Consider the following 13,602-nt stretch of genomic DNA (forward strand, 5'->3'; position numbering starts at 1 on the left):
AAATAATGAGTCTAAATAATGATGACTACAAGGACTGGCTAGTTAATTAATTATTTAGTTGTTATACACATCTGAGCCTTTGTTTTTGTGTTTTAACATAACTGAAAACTGCAAAATAAAATATATATTAAAAAAATAAATAAAATAAAATAATGTTTCTGTTTTACAGTGAGAAAAGTAAAATTACAAAAAATCTACAAACTATCCTTTAAAAAAATGTGAATAACATGAACTGAAAGAACAGTGTGATTTTAATAATAGTCTGCCTCAGTTTATCATTTCCACATATTCATTTGTTGTGTATTTTCTGTCATTTATAGTGTTTTTAGAATCATTTATGGTGTTTTTATCATAATTTATGGTGTTTTTACCGTCATTTGTGATGTTTTTAGAATCATTTATGGTGTTTTTACTGTCATTTATGGTGTTTTTAGAATCATTTATGGTGTTTTTACTGTCATTTATGGTGTTTTTAGAATCATTTATGGTGTTTTTAGCATCATTTATGATAGTTTTACTATCATTTATGGTGTTTTTACCATCACTCGTGGTGTTTTTAGCATCATTCATGGAACGTACAGATCACAGTGGATCTACAAAATACACAAAACATTTAATAAAAGGCAGATTATTGGTAAAAAACAAATCTAAACAAATGCATAAATGTGTTGCAGCTGCAGGCAAATGGCATTATGGGATATGGTGTTGAAGGCTGGCATCATAAACCTCCAGTTGTTAAATCCTGGTGGTGCCCTTCTACCACAGCACTAATGAGGTCGACTCACCATTTGTTGGATGTATTTGGTCTTCAACGGCTCGTTTTCACTAATCAGGTGGTTTTTCTTCAGTGTGAGGTGTGAAGGATAAAAGTGTTGAGACTGAGCCGAGTGTTGGCCGCCGCCCAGACGGACTAACGACGGCTGATAAAACCATCAGATCACACAGGAAACAAAAAAAAAAAAACCTGCTCCGGTCGGTTTGTAAGAGAATTCTCTGAACATGACGTGTCCTTTCACTCAATAACTGTCAGACGTTTTAGGATCTAATGGACGAAGCTCCGACTTCCACAAAGAACAAGGAGAAGAAAAGGCTCCGTCGGCTCCAATTAGTGTCTAAACGTCGTCCTGTTCTCCGGCCTCAGAGCCTTTTTCTGTGACTTTTCCAGATCTTATCAGACAGTTTTGATGCTCGTGGGCTGAATGACCTTCTGTTCAGTATCACGGTCACATCTCCTGCTTTTGGCTGAAAACTCCCAGAATCCACGCTCCACATCTCCACTCTGTCTAATAGCTTCCTTTAAAACGCTGCTTTTATCTCCCCTCCATCTTTTGCTCTAATGCATTATATTCTCAGACTACATTAAAACAGCATCCAAGGTGGGTCTGTTTTTTTTTCTCATTTTTATTCTGAATCTGTTAACGTCTTCATTCATGTCATGGTCAGACTGGTCTTTAATTCCACAGGTTCAGTGATGAAGCCTCACACCTCAAACCATCTGTATGTGGTCTGTGATGGACCATGATACACATGGTCTATAAACTCTTTTTTTTTTTTTTTTTTACTTTTTTACTTTTTTTTATTGAAAGTAATTTCACAAGTATGAGTATACACACACACACACACACACACACACACACATATATATATATATATACATATATATATGTATGTTTGTGTATATATATATATATATATATATATATATATATATATATATATATATATAAAATGTTTTGATAAGTACTTCATATACTGAAACAATGCATAGTTCCTTGATAATTGATTGCTTATCGTACAGTTAAATTGTGTTAAAAACATGTATCAGATTTGATACAGCTGATAAATAAGGTACTTATAAGGTACTTTATGAAAACGCCCAATGTATCAAATGTGATACAAAAATAAATCATAAACAAAATGATATGGCAAAATGTTTTGCTTTGATTTTGTTAAAACATCTCATTTCCCAAAAAATAGAATTTTGTGGTTTGTTTTTGATGGGTCTGGTTTTGAACTGGACCATATCAGGTCATATCCTAGTGTCATACTGTAGCATATCGTATTCTAGTACATCGGACCTTGTCGTGTTATACTGTATCGTGTCACATCATATTGTGTCGTATGATAACATGTCATATCGTGACTTGTCATATTCTACCACATCGTCTGTACCATCCTTTTTTTTTGTAGATATTTTTGTACGTCTCGTGTCGGATAAACCGTATTCCTAATTGGTCGCTCACCGTCAGGTCGGTCCGGATTGCGAAGTTCTCTGGTTTGATGTCGCACAGGTGCAGTCTGTGGGTGAAGTCGTTGTCGAAGTGCCAGACCATGTCCAGGAAGCTGAGTGCGATGCGATGGACCATCTGCCTGGTCGTCCACCGGCTCCTCGGACCCCGGGGCCCCGCCCCCGCCCCCGCCCCCGCCGCTGCTGCCGCTGCCTCGTCCAGGGAAAAGATATTCTGGTCCCAGGCGTGACCGGCAGACAGGTACTCGACGGCATAGAAATGACCACAGGAGCCCAACACCTGGGCCACATGGGAACTGAGGTCCTGAAGGACTCTGAGGACAGAAGAGACATGTTAGAACTAGGGGTGCAGCGGTACAGGTTCTCCACGGTTCGGTACATATTGCGGTTTTTGAGTCACGGTTCATTCTACGGTTCAGACGCAGAGGTCAGCTGTGCGCTGAAACACACCTGGGAGCTGATGGAGAACCTGAAGGCTCATTTATGTTCCTGTATGTACATAAATCGGTTCCTCTGTTTCTAATGTCCTGTACGTTGGAATGAGTGTTTCTCAGTCAATCCACCAGAGGGTGCCGCTCCAAATTAACATATGGGACAAATACCACAAAGAAGAGTAAAGTTTTATGAGAAGAAGAAGAAAGTCAATAATAACAAACATGGGGACGACAGGAGGTTTTACCGATGTCAATATTCAGAACGGTAGTTGTCAGTAGAAGGTCTGAGATCCAAGTCCGACTCCAAACAATGACAGCAGAATTCCATTAGTCAGTCGTCTTTCAAAGCTCTAATATAAACACGAGGTGTCGGAAGATGTCATTTGAAAATGACAAATGAGCCGTAACACAATACATACTCGTACTGAACTGTGAGGGGTGAACTGTTCAGTACAACGGTACCACATGCACCGGTGCACCCCAGTTAGAACGTCCACAGGAGACACGTTAGAACAGGAGTGTCAGACTCATGTTAGTTCAGTTCCACATTCAGCCTAATATGATCTAAAGTGGGCCAGACCAGTAAAATAATATAAATAATAGGATAAGAACTGAGAAATAATGTCAACTCCAAAGTTTTTTTTTTCTGTTTTTGAGTGAAAAAAGTTAAAGTCTGTAATAACGATGTTTACATCTACGAACTGTACTTGAACGTAGCATGAACAAATATGAACAACCTGAAAATTCTTCAGAAAAATCAGTGCAATTTTAACAATATTACGCCTTAGTTTATCATTTATACATGTGTATCACAACTTACAGATCCCAGTGGATCTACAAATATACAAAACATTTAATAACAGGCAGAATATGATTAAAATTCCACAGACTTCTATTAAGACATTTCAGGTTATTCACATTTTTTGTCAAAGGCTAGTCTGTAAATGTAAACATTTTTGTCTAATTTTACTTTTTTTTTTTTTACACAACTAAGAGACAAATTTGTAGTTTTCATTATTTATAGGTTATTATGACAGTATTTTACTGGTTCTGACCCACTTGAGATTCAGCTGACCTAAAGTGATTCTAACATCTTTGATTGTTCACATCTTCAGTGTAATTTCTGCATTTCACAAATTCATCCCAGGGGCCAGATTGGACCCTTTGGCGGCCCGGTTTTGGCCCCCGGGACACATGTTTGACACCTGTGCATTAGAATGTCCACAGAAGAAACTCCAATTAAATTTAGTTTTCCATTTTCATCTTTTTGCAAATTTAGTTTTTTGTGTCACTTTCTTTTTTTGTTGTTTTTCTTTTTGTGTCTTTTTTGGGAGTTTTGCATCTAAATATTAATATATTATTTGTGTGTTTCATCTTTTGTGTATTTTCATTTTGTTGCATTGTTTCGGTTGTTTTTCTCTAACACCACTTCATCGTTCCCATGGTTTCCATCTCATTTCCATGTTGTGTTTTGTTGTCTGATGTTTTTCCGATGTGCCGTCTTTTCTACGTCTTTTTGTTTCATCCATTTAAATCAGTCTGGATGATGTCAAATAAAACTGACGGATGATTGACCTCAGGTTCATGAACTACAGACGTGTGTTAGCGTTAACGTGTCTGCGTTCATTCGTTGACCTAAACGTGGTCTGATGGTCGGTGTTGGTTTTACCTCAGGAAGGTGTACTCCTCCTGCTGCAGTAAGGACCACAGCGACGCCAGCTCGGCTCTGGAGTACGTCTTATCTGGGCTTCGCAGTTTCTTCCCCCACAGTCTGGACAGAGAACTGTTCCCGCCTCCTTCCTCCTCCTCGTCATCCTCGGCCAAACCCAACGAGTTCCGCACCTGCGACAAAACGCAAACCTCCGTCAGCGTCGGCTTCGCTTTCATAAACCAGATCTAGGCAGCGATACCATGTGGTTGGTTTAGGAAAAGATCCCAGTTTGGGTTCATCCTTTCCACTCAGGTGTTATGGTCTGTGCTGCAGGTGCATCCTGGGTAAACTGCCGTGGGGATCATATTCAACTCCATATATGGACGTCCTGGGGGTATGTTTACAGGTTTTACAAAATGCTTTTTTTCATCCTCAAAACCCAATATTTGATGGTTTTAAAACCCTCTGAGGCCTGTTTTCACCACATTTTATTAATATTTTTATCATTTTCATTTCATTTTGTCGCCTGTTGTTTATTCTTTTATAGCATATTTTCATAAACGCAGCGCTGTGAATGTGAACGTAATTCACTCTGAAAGGAGGTTCACTGCAAAAATCTAAATTTAACCAAGTGTATTTGTCTCATTTCAAGAAGATAATTTTCACTTGCTCCATTGGCAGATTTTTTGGCTTAATTCAAGATTTTTTTGGCTTGATTCAAGATTTTTTGCCATAATTCAAGATTTTTTTTTTTTTGTTCAATCCAAGATTTTTTTGCTTAAGTCAAGAGTTTTTGCTTAATTCCAGATTTTTTGCTTCATTCAAGGTTTTTTTTGCATAATTCAAGTTTTTTTTTTTGCCTTAATTTTTTTTTTTTGCCTTAATTCAAGATTTTTCTCTTAATTCAATATATTTTTTTGCTTAGCACTGAGACACTATTAGGTTTTAATCTGTGCTCTCTTTTATCACTGTGTGTTGTGTCCTGTTGCCTTATGCATATTTATGTACTTGATTAATCTGTTTTTTATCTTATAATTTAATCATGCTTTTAGATGTAAAGCACTTTGGGCTTCTTTATGTTGTTGTAAAGTGCTACATAAATAAACTGATTTGATTTAATTCAAGATTTTTTGCTTAATTCCAGTTGTTTTTGCTTAAATCAATTTTTTTTTGCCTAATTCAAGATTTTTTTGCTTAATTCAAGATTTTTTTTTTTTTTGCTTTAATCAGTTTTTTTGCTCAATTCAAGATTTTTTGCTCAATTCAGATGGTTTTTTTTGCTTAATTCAAGATTTTTTTTTTTTGCTTAATTCAAGATTTTTTTTTTTTGCTTAATTCAAGATTTTTTTGCTTAATTAAAATTTTTTTGCTTAATTCAAGATTTGTTTTTGCTTAAGTCAAGATTTTTTGCTTTAAGATGTTTTGCTTTATTCAAGATTTGTTGCTTAATTCATGCAAAAAAAAAATCTGCCAATGGAACAAGTAAAAAATTATCTCAGTCAGATTTCTTGAACTCCGATTTCCCAGATCTATTGTCTATAAATCAGTTCTTATCTCTCACTGAAAAATTCCTCTTTAGGTGATTCTGTCTGATTTTAAATGTAATGAGATATTTGGACTAGAAATGAGAAAGATACACTTGGTAAGATTCAGATTTTTCCAGTGTATGAAGTGTGCATGATACGCTCACCCAGACACTGGAGGGTTAATCACGTGTTGTGGTGCGTTCATGGTCCTCGGGGTAAACGTACCTCCAGAGTGGCATAGAAGACCACGTCCATGGGCGACAGGTCCTCGGCGCCGTCCTGAAACAGTTGACAGCGTTAAAGCGGTTTGTCGCGTTTTCTGTTCGAACTCAGACGTGTAGGATCTCAGACCTGATAGTCCAGGATCCCCAGGGGTTCGTACGACGAGAAGTTCTCCAGTTTGGACTTGAGGATGACGGGCTTTCCTCGCCAACGCGCTTCGATCACCTTCTTCCCGTTCTCGTAGTAAAGGCAGCGTTTGTACTCGACCAATCCCAGGACGCACAGGTCGTCGCACATGTCGCCGGTCACCGAGCCCTCGGCGAATTCCAGACACTGAAAGAAAGAAAGAAAGAAAGAAAGAAAGAACAGAATATAATCACCAACAAAAGCAGATTAACAATACAAAACGTCCATACATTTCCTGAAGGAAATGTAACCCGTGTGCTTGCCTCTTGTCGGATCGGTGGACTTGTGGTAAGGTACGATGTAATAGCAAGAAATATCTCCCATTTTTTGTCCGTACTTTGAGAAGTGACCGAGTTATGGCAGTGTAAAAACAGTCAACTCACCAGGAGCAGGACGATCCATTTAGCACTGATTTGTATTGATTTGAATAGGAGCTGAGGAGGAATTTGCCCCTAAACTACTGCCTGCCATTTCACTTTAGAAAGAGCTAGGTCTTCAAACATGGGTTCATATGAAGCCCAGGAACGTTGGCTACATTTCTGGAAAAGATAATTTGCCTCCTATGTATCGTTTGGCCGGGAGGGCGAGTTGTTCAGAAAATTTTCAGGTGAATTTTTGCTGCTCCTTCACTCTAGGTGATGACATCACCCACTCTAGCAGATGAGATTTGGACTAAACCCAGGGGTTTTTGAAGACTCACCTTTCGAAAACCATGAACCCCATCCTCATACCGCAGACATTTTTGGAGAGATGAAAAAAAATGCCTGCGTTTTAAAGTTTAAATGAAGTCTGTAGGTAAAAGTATGGTGAAGCAGTAGTGGTCAGAAAACAGTCAACTTTTTTGTTGTTCCCACTGAAAATGAATAGGGTTTTTTTTTTTTTGCATTTTTGTGCGAAAAAATGTAACTGTTATCGTTACCACGTGACCACAGAGATAATCTTTGGGCCAAGCCGAACGTTTTTGTGTTGACCGAATAATTTTAGCACGAATCGTTTGGGAATGGTAGCCACTTGAAAATGGCCCAATTCATTTCGGATGGACAAATTTGACTGGTTTTTCGCAATTTTAACGAAATCCGTGCATCGGAATGTCAAGCCATATACATAGCACATCTTTCGAGATCAGGCTGCACATTTTTCCCTGTGTGCTTGCATGTAATGCAAGGCACAGGGGACTACTGTTCGTCATATTTATTTTTCTTTTTATTATTATGACTTCTGACTTATACAAAAAACTTTGAAAAAATATGTGACCCAGACCGCTGGAAATAGACCAAACATGTTATTACAAAAATGTGCAGTCTGGTCTCGAAAGATGTGGTATGTATTATGGCCGTATTTTTTTTCAGAGTTTTTTGTATAAATCAGAAATCACAATAATAAAAATAAGAATAAATGTGACGAACAGTAGTCTCCTGTGCCTTGCATTACATGCAAGCACACGGAATAAGAGAAAAGACAAAAAACTTTTATTACAACACAACATACGTAAATAAATACAACATGAATATATGTTTTTATCAAATCAATATAATAATGATCATATATTTAATTCTACATTGTTATCTAATACATATGTGATTAATATAAATCATATAAGTATAAAATCATGTGTAATTATATAAAACCTTTTTATATTTGATAAAGTGTCTTTAGTGTAAAACCTGGAGTTAAACTAACGACTCTATTTAATCCAAATGGGATTAGTTCGATGTTTTCTCTAGGTTTTATTCTGCTCTTCTCAGTCGTCGGTTCATGGATCTCATGACTCTTCACCTTCATCGTCATCGTCTGCTTTCCTTCGTCTTCACTTCATTAATCCAGAGTGAAAAGCAGCGTCTGATTTGATCAGAGTCTGGAGGCGTGAAGGATTAACCCGGGATTAACCCGGGATTAACGGGATCATCCTGGCCCCGCCCACATTCCAACACAAACACCAGACCTGAACCTGAACCTGAACCTGAGCTAGGATCTGAGCACAGTTCAGATCCTGGTCTGGGTTCAGGTCCTGGTCCTGGTCCTGGTCTTAGTCTGACTCCAAACATCCTCATCGTCCAAACTGTGGTTTCAGCGTTTACTGCCGACAAACCATCTGTCGTCACGGCAACTCCTCATCTGGATTTTCTCTTCAGTCATTTTCAGTTTGTTGTGTTTTCTCTTATTTTGACTCATTTTTTAATTTTTAAAACTTTTTCACTTATTTTTTTGTGCCTTTTTGTTTTCGTATTTCATTTTCATCTTTCTTCTTCTTTATCATTTCCTCCTCCTCTGTCTCCGCCTCCTCTTCCTCCTCCTCTTCCTCCTCCTCTTCCTTCTCCTCCTCCTCTTCCTCCTCCTCTTCCTCCTCCTCTTCCTTCTCCTCCTCCTCTTCCTCCTCCTCTTCTGATTCCATTGATTGTGTGTTTTTTCTCGGATGGATTTGACTTATTTCGGTTTTGTGTTTTGGTTTTGAAGAAGTCAGGAACTTCTGGGTCATACCAGAAAATTGTCAACATGAAACCCCACATTTGGTCCATTTGATTATTTCCACTTTTTAATTTGTGCACACAGTCGAACGAATGAAAAACAACATGATTTTTGATTGTTAATTTGTACATGAATAATGAAATGAGTCATTTTTTTCGTTTTCCGATTGTGGATTCTTAATTAAATATGAAAAGAACCAATGCTACACAGATTATTGTTCATATCTTCAGTGTAATTTTTTTAACTTTGTAAATTCATCCCGTGGGCCGAATCGGATCCTATGGTGGGTTGTTTTTGGTCCACGGGCCACATGTTTGCCCCCCCCCCCCCCCCCGCACCTTATTTGGTCCGAAGCTGCAGGTGAAAGACAGTGTAACCGAAAACCCTGACCCGCTCCCATCTGTCCACCCTTGTCCTCCCATCAGCCCCGTGGTCTGCCCTTATCTCCGACAGAGGCGCTGACGGACTCAACAGCGGTGGGAGGAGCCGTGATGACAGATGGGGGCGTGGCCTCCTCCTCATGTCTGAATGACAACCACTGTCCATTTGGACCAATGAGAGGAGGTTTCAATCTGTCCATCACTATAGTCACAGAAACTAAGAGCAGGTCAGTGGTAAGGTTATTGTCGTTAATGAAAACTAACGAAATAATGAAAACTAGAATTAAAAAACATTTTCATTAACTGAAATAAATAAAAACTATAATTAAAAGAAAAAAACTAACTGAAACTGTATTGTGTGTTTACAAAACGAACTGAAACGGATAAAAATTATGGATAAAATTCCCTTTGTTTTCGTCTTTGTCATGCATCGGTGTCACATGACCAACCTAACGTAACTTGATTGGCCGGCGGTCAATTTGACTTGAGATAGAATCAGTTGCTTATCCTTGGTGTCCCGGATGTGTGATCTGAATTTTTTGCTTCGGAATTTTTTGCATCTGAATTTTTTTTTATTTTAAATTTATGAACATAGTTGAATTCAGAGACAATAAATTCAGATACTTAATTTCAGTGCAAAGAAAAAAAATCAGTCCCAGAAATTCAATAGTTTGTATAATTAAAATCTGATGACACAGATTTACTTCCATACAGGAACTTGAACACAATCTGACTCTATATTTGTTCGAGGTGGATTCACAGTGAACAGCACGTTATGTTCTTCCTTTATTTTATATTTGTTCATATTCATTTTTTTCTTTTTTATTTCCTACTCTTTTCTTAGCTTTCATGTGTTTTCTTTCTCTCTTCCTTCCTCTTCGTCCGTCTGTCAAACCGGTCTTTCCTCTCGTCTTCTTCCCTGTTCGCTCTCAGACAGTCCAGACGTCTGATTGGAGGTGAAAGGCGTCCTTTGTGGGTCGGGTACCGTTACATTCCGCGGCGGTAAAAAGGCCGAACGGCGGCGGACGTTTAAACGCCTTCATCGCATTCCTGTGTGCGAACCGAAGCCGAAGGCCTCAGCTGGACGAGCGAGCATCACATGAACAGAGAGAGAGTGTGAGAGAGGGAGGTGAGCAGAGTTTGTGCCTGAACTTGTCGGTTGTAGACGAGTTTAGGAATGAAGAGCCTGAGGCCAGTGGACGGAAACCACCGCAGGACCCCAGATCTACCTGAAAACCAGTTCCGTGGGATTCAACACCAATGGAAAATACTCAACCATTTTACACCAACTGTCTCAGTGTCAACTTCTGCATCTTTAATCCTTCACTGTCTTTCATTTGTACATCTGCCTCTCTTTTTTCTTCCATCCTTCCCTCCTCTCCTTCACCGTCCGTCTGTCAAACTGGTCTTTCCTCTCGTTTTCATTAATTTATTTATTTTTTTTAAATTGATTTATTTCAAATATGGAAATGGTACAAGCTTCCTGAGTGCTACTAATTGACTTCTTTGCACAACATAATATAGAAATGAAGATTCAAGGAAGTAAAAAATAATAATGCAAACAAAAAAAGAAAAAGAGTCATATTTGAAAAGGAGCGAGAAGAAGCACAACTTATTAGTTCTCACCTCTTTGTCTAAACCAGCATTATGTGTATATGTACTACTCACAAAAAGTTAGGGATATTTGGCTTTTGGGTGACATTTATGGGAAATGTAAAAAGTTTACACTACAGTGGTATTATATCATGACAGTAGGGCATTTAAGTAGAAGCATGCAGTGGTAATTTCCTCATCTCAAACAATGTATTGAAACCAAAGCCAACAGCTGTGGTAGTTACACATCAACAAAAAATGTCAATGTCTCAGTAACTTGCCATGTGCCCTTGAGCATCAGTTACAGCTTGACGATGACGTCTCATGCTGTTCACAAGCTGACTTATTGTCTGCTGAGGCATGGCATCCCATTCTTCTTGAAGGGCGACCCTCAGGTCTTTGAGGTTCTGGGGTACACAGTTACAAGCCTCTACACGGTGACTCAGCTGATCCCATAGGTTTTTTTATGGGATTCAGGTCTGGAGAAAGTGCAGGCCGCTCCATTTGAGGTACCCCAGTGTCCAGCAGCCGTTCCCTAATGATGTGACCTCAATGAGCTGGAGCATGGTCATCCATGAAGACGAAACTGGGCCTGTGTTGTTCATGCAGGGGCACAATGACTGGATTAATGATGTTATGGAGGTGGTCTGGGCTGGTCTCTGTACCAGTCACACAGTGTAGGGCAGTTCTGTCCAGACACGCCTGCCCACGCTGTAACACCACCACCACCACCAAAAGCTCGTCTGGTGACCACAGTGGCTGATGCATAGCGCTTTCCTTGACATCTCCAACATCATTGGCGGCCATCTTTTCTGCTCAACATGAATCGACTTTCATCACAGAACAGCACTGAGGCCCACTGGTTCCTCGTCCAGTGTAAAGGCTCCCTGACCCATGCAAAATGATGACGCCTGTGCCTGGTGGTGTGTTCAGGTACCTTTGCAGGTCCTCCAGCATGCAGACCACACTGATGTAAACGGTTTTGAATAGTCTGACATGACACTTGGGTGCCTCTCACCTCCCTTAAATGTGTCTGGAGTTCAGTGGCATTCATCATCCGGTTCCGCAGGGCGCTGTTCACAATGAAGGACGTCCACTTCTCTGCCTTTCTGTGACTCTTCCAGTCTCTCTGTATCTCTGGTACAACCTGCTGATGACCCTCTACTACACTGTGAGCTCAGTGGCCACTTCTGCCTGAGAACGTCCTGTTTGAAGCCTCGCAATGGCGAGGTACTGTTGATGAATTGTTAGGTGTCATCTTGGTCCCATGATGTCAAAATGTGAACAGCATGATGAGGAGGACTGTTTAAATACCAATTGTAATTGAACCAGGAACTTATTGGTGGATTCGTGGATCAAACACCTGTTGTTAATTTTACCGTTAAGTTCCTTGTTAAAGAATAGCAAGTTTTGCAAAAAGTCCTGAAACATTGAATTGTTGGACATGTTCATTCAAAAGTTTAGAGAAGTTCACATTAAGTTCATCTGTAAAGGTTATAGTGCATTTTAGGTTCGTCCTGAAATTTCATCCAAAAGCCGAATATCTTTAACTTTTTGTGAGTAGTGTGTGTGTGTGTATATATATATATGTATATAAAACTGCACCCCCCATGAGAATAAGCCAAAGGAGTAAAATGACTTTTGCAGCTCATATTTGGAGCTGTTCTGGTGTGACAGGGTGAGTTTGGGTCACTGTGTCCTGTTCATGGTTGACTTGGGGGGGGGGGCTGTTTTCGGCAGGGACCAGAATTCGTCACAACAGCCATTGCCTAATTTTTAAGGGTTATGTAAATGTATTTTTTCACATGATTTACGGCAGAAAACGTCCACAAAGATATGAAAACTGACTCCCATAGTCTGATCTAAAAGCCTGAAGCCTTCAGGGACTGTGGGAAAGTCCAGTGTTTCCTAAACGCTCCACACACCCCCCCCCCCCCCCCCCTCCCCTCCCCATACGTCAATGGTTTTTCCCACAAACTCAACTCTAAATACTTCATTATTTTCTGCCGATGCGGTCGGACCGGGCCTCCTCTGCGGGAACACGGAGGCCGTTTCCCATGAGCCTCAGCCCTCGGCCCACTAACAGACGACAGGGGGTGATTAATGAGGGCTGACAGGAGGTCAAAGGTCAGCCACAGTCATGTACAGTATCCACACGAGGCAGCGGTGTGGATCCACACGTCTGAGCGGCTCTGGTTCTGCAGAGCTCCGACCGCAGTGCCGTGACTTTTCCAGCCGTGGGACGGCGGCGGTGGGGGCTGAATGGAGCGCATTCAAGCAGCGTCCGTGGAACGTGGGCGGAGACTGACCCCGGGTCAGTTCACTGGAAGTGTGGGCCGGCTCCCAGCAGGACACAAAACCCTCTTAAACACACAATAAACTCTGCACCAAGGTTATTATCATTAACAAAAACTAACAAAATGACCAAAACTAGCAACTAAACCATGGTTTAGTTGCTATTTACATTTATGATCTTTTTCATTGTAATATGATGTTGTTGTTGTTTGTCAATACTCTGTCACTGTTGTTGTTTATGGTTTGTTTGTTTGTTTATTTGTTTGAGTTTCCCTTTGTTTATGTGTTGTTGTTGTTTTTCTGTCTACATTGTCTTGTTAACTATCATTAATAAAAAAAAAAAAAGAAAGAAATGACCAAAACTAGAACTGAAAAAACATTTTCGTTAACTGAAATAAATAAAAACTATAATTAAAAGAAAAAAAAACATAACTAACTGAAACTGTATTGTGTGTTTACGAAACTAACTAAAACATATAAAAATTATGGATAAAATTCCCTTCGTTTTGTCTTTGTCAACGTCGGATTGATATGAAAGTAATTTATTTCGCTCTAGCAATTTTAGCTGGCGGCACCATTCAGTCTGTCACTTCTCGTCCCT

The 13,602-nt window shown here is 39.7% G+C and overlaps 1 protein-coding gene across 1 annotated transcript in view; it reads right to left on the bottom strand.

The window, feature by feature from the left end:
- LOC115411375 (divergent protein kinase domain 1C-like) overlaps positions 1–13,602 on the bottom strand; it is a 49,129-nt gene that overhangs the window by 9,019 nt on the left and 26,508 nt on the right. Inside the window, exons 2-5 of the mRNA XM_030123483.1 lie at positions 6,211–6,414; positions 6,085–6,138; positions 4,352–4,524; positions 2,244–2,562 (exon numbers count right to left, since the gene is read on the bottom strand). Coding sequence (XP_029979343.1) covers positions 2,244–2,562; positions 4,352–4,524; positions 6,085–6,138; positions 6,211–6,414 — 750 coding nt within the window. The remainder of the gene's footprint in view (positions 1–2,243; positions 2,563–4,351; positions 4,525–6,084; positions 6,139–6,210; positions 6,415–13,602) is intronic.

This window comes from Sphaeramia orbicularis, chromosome 20, assembly GCF_902148855.1.
Source record: "Sphaeramia orbicularis chromosome 20, fSphaOr1.1, whole genome shotgun sequence".
NCBI lineage: Eukaryota > Metazoa > Chordata > Actinopteri > Kurtiformes > Apogonidae > Sphaeramia > Sphaeramia orbicularis.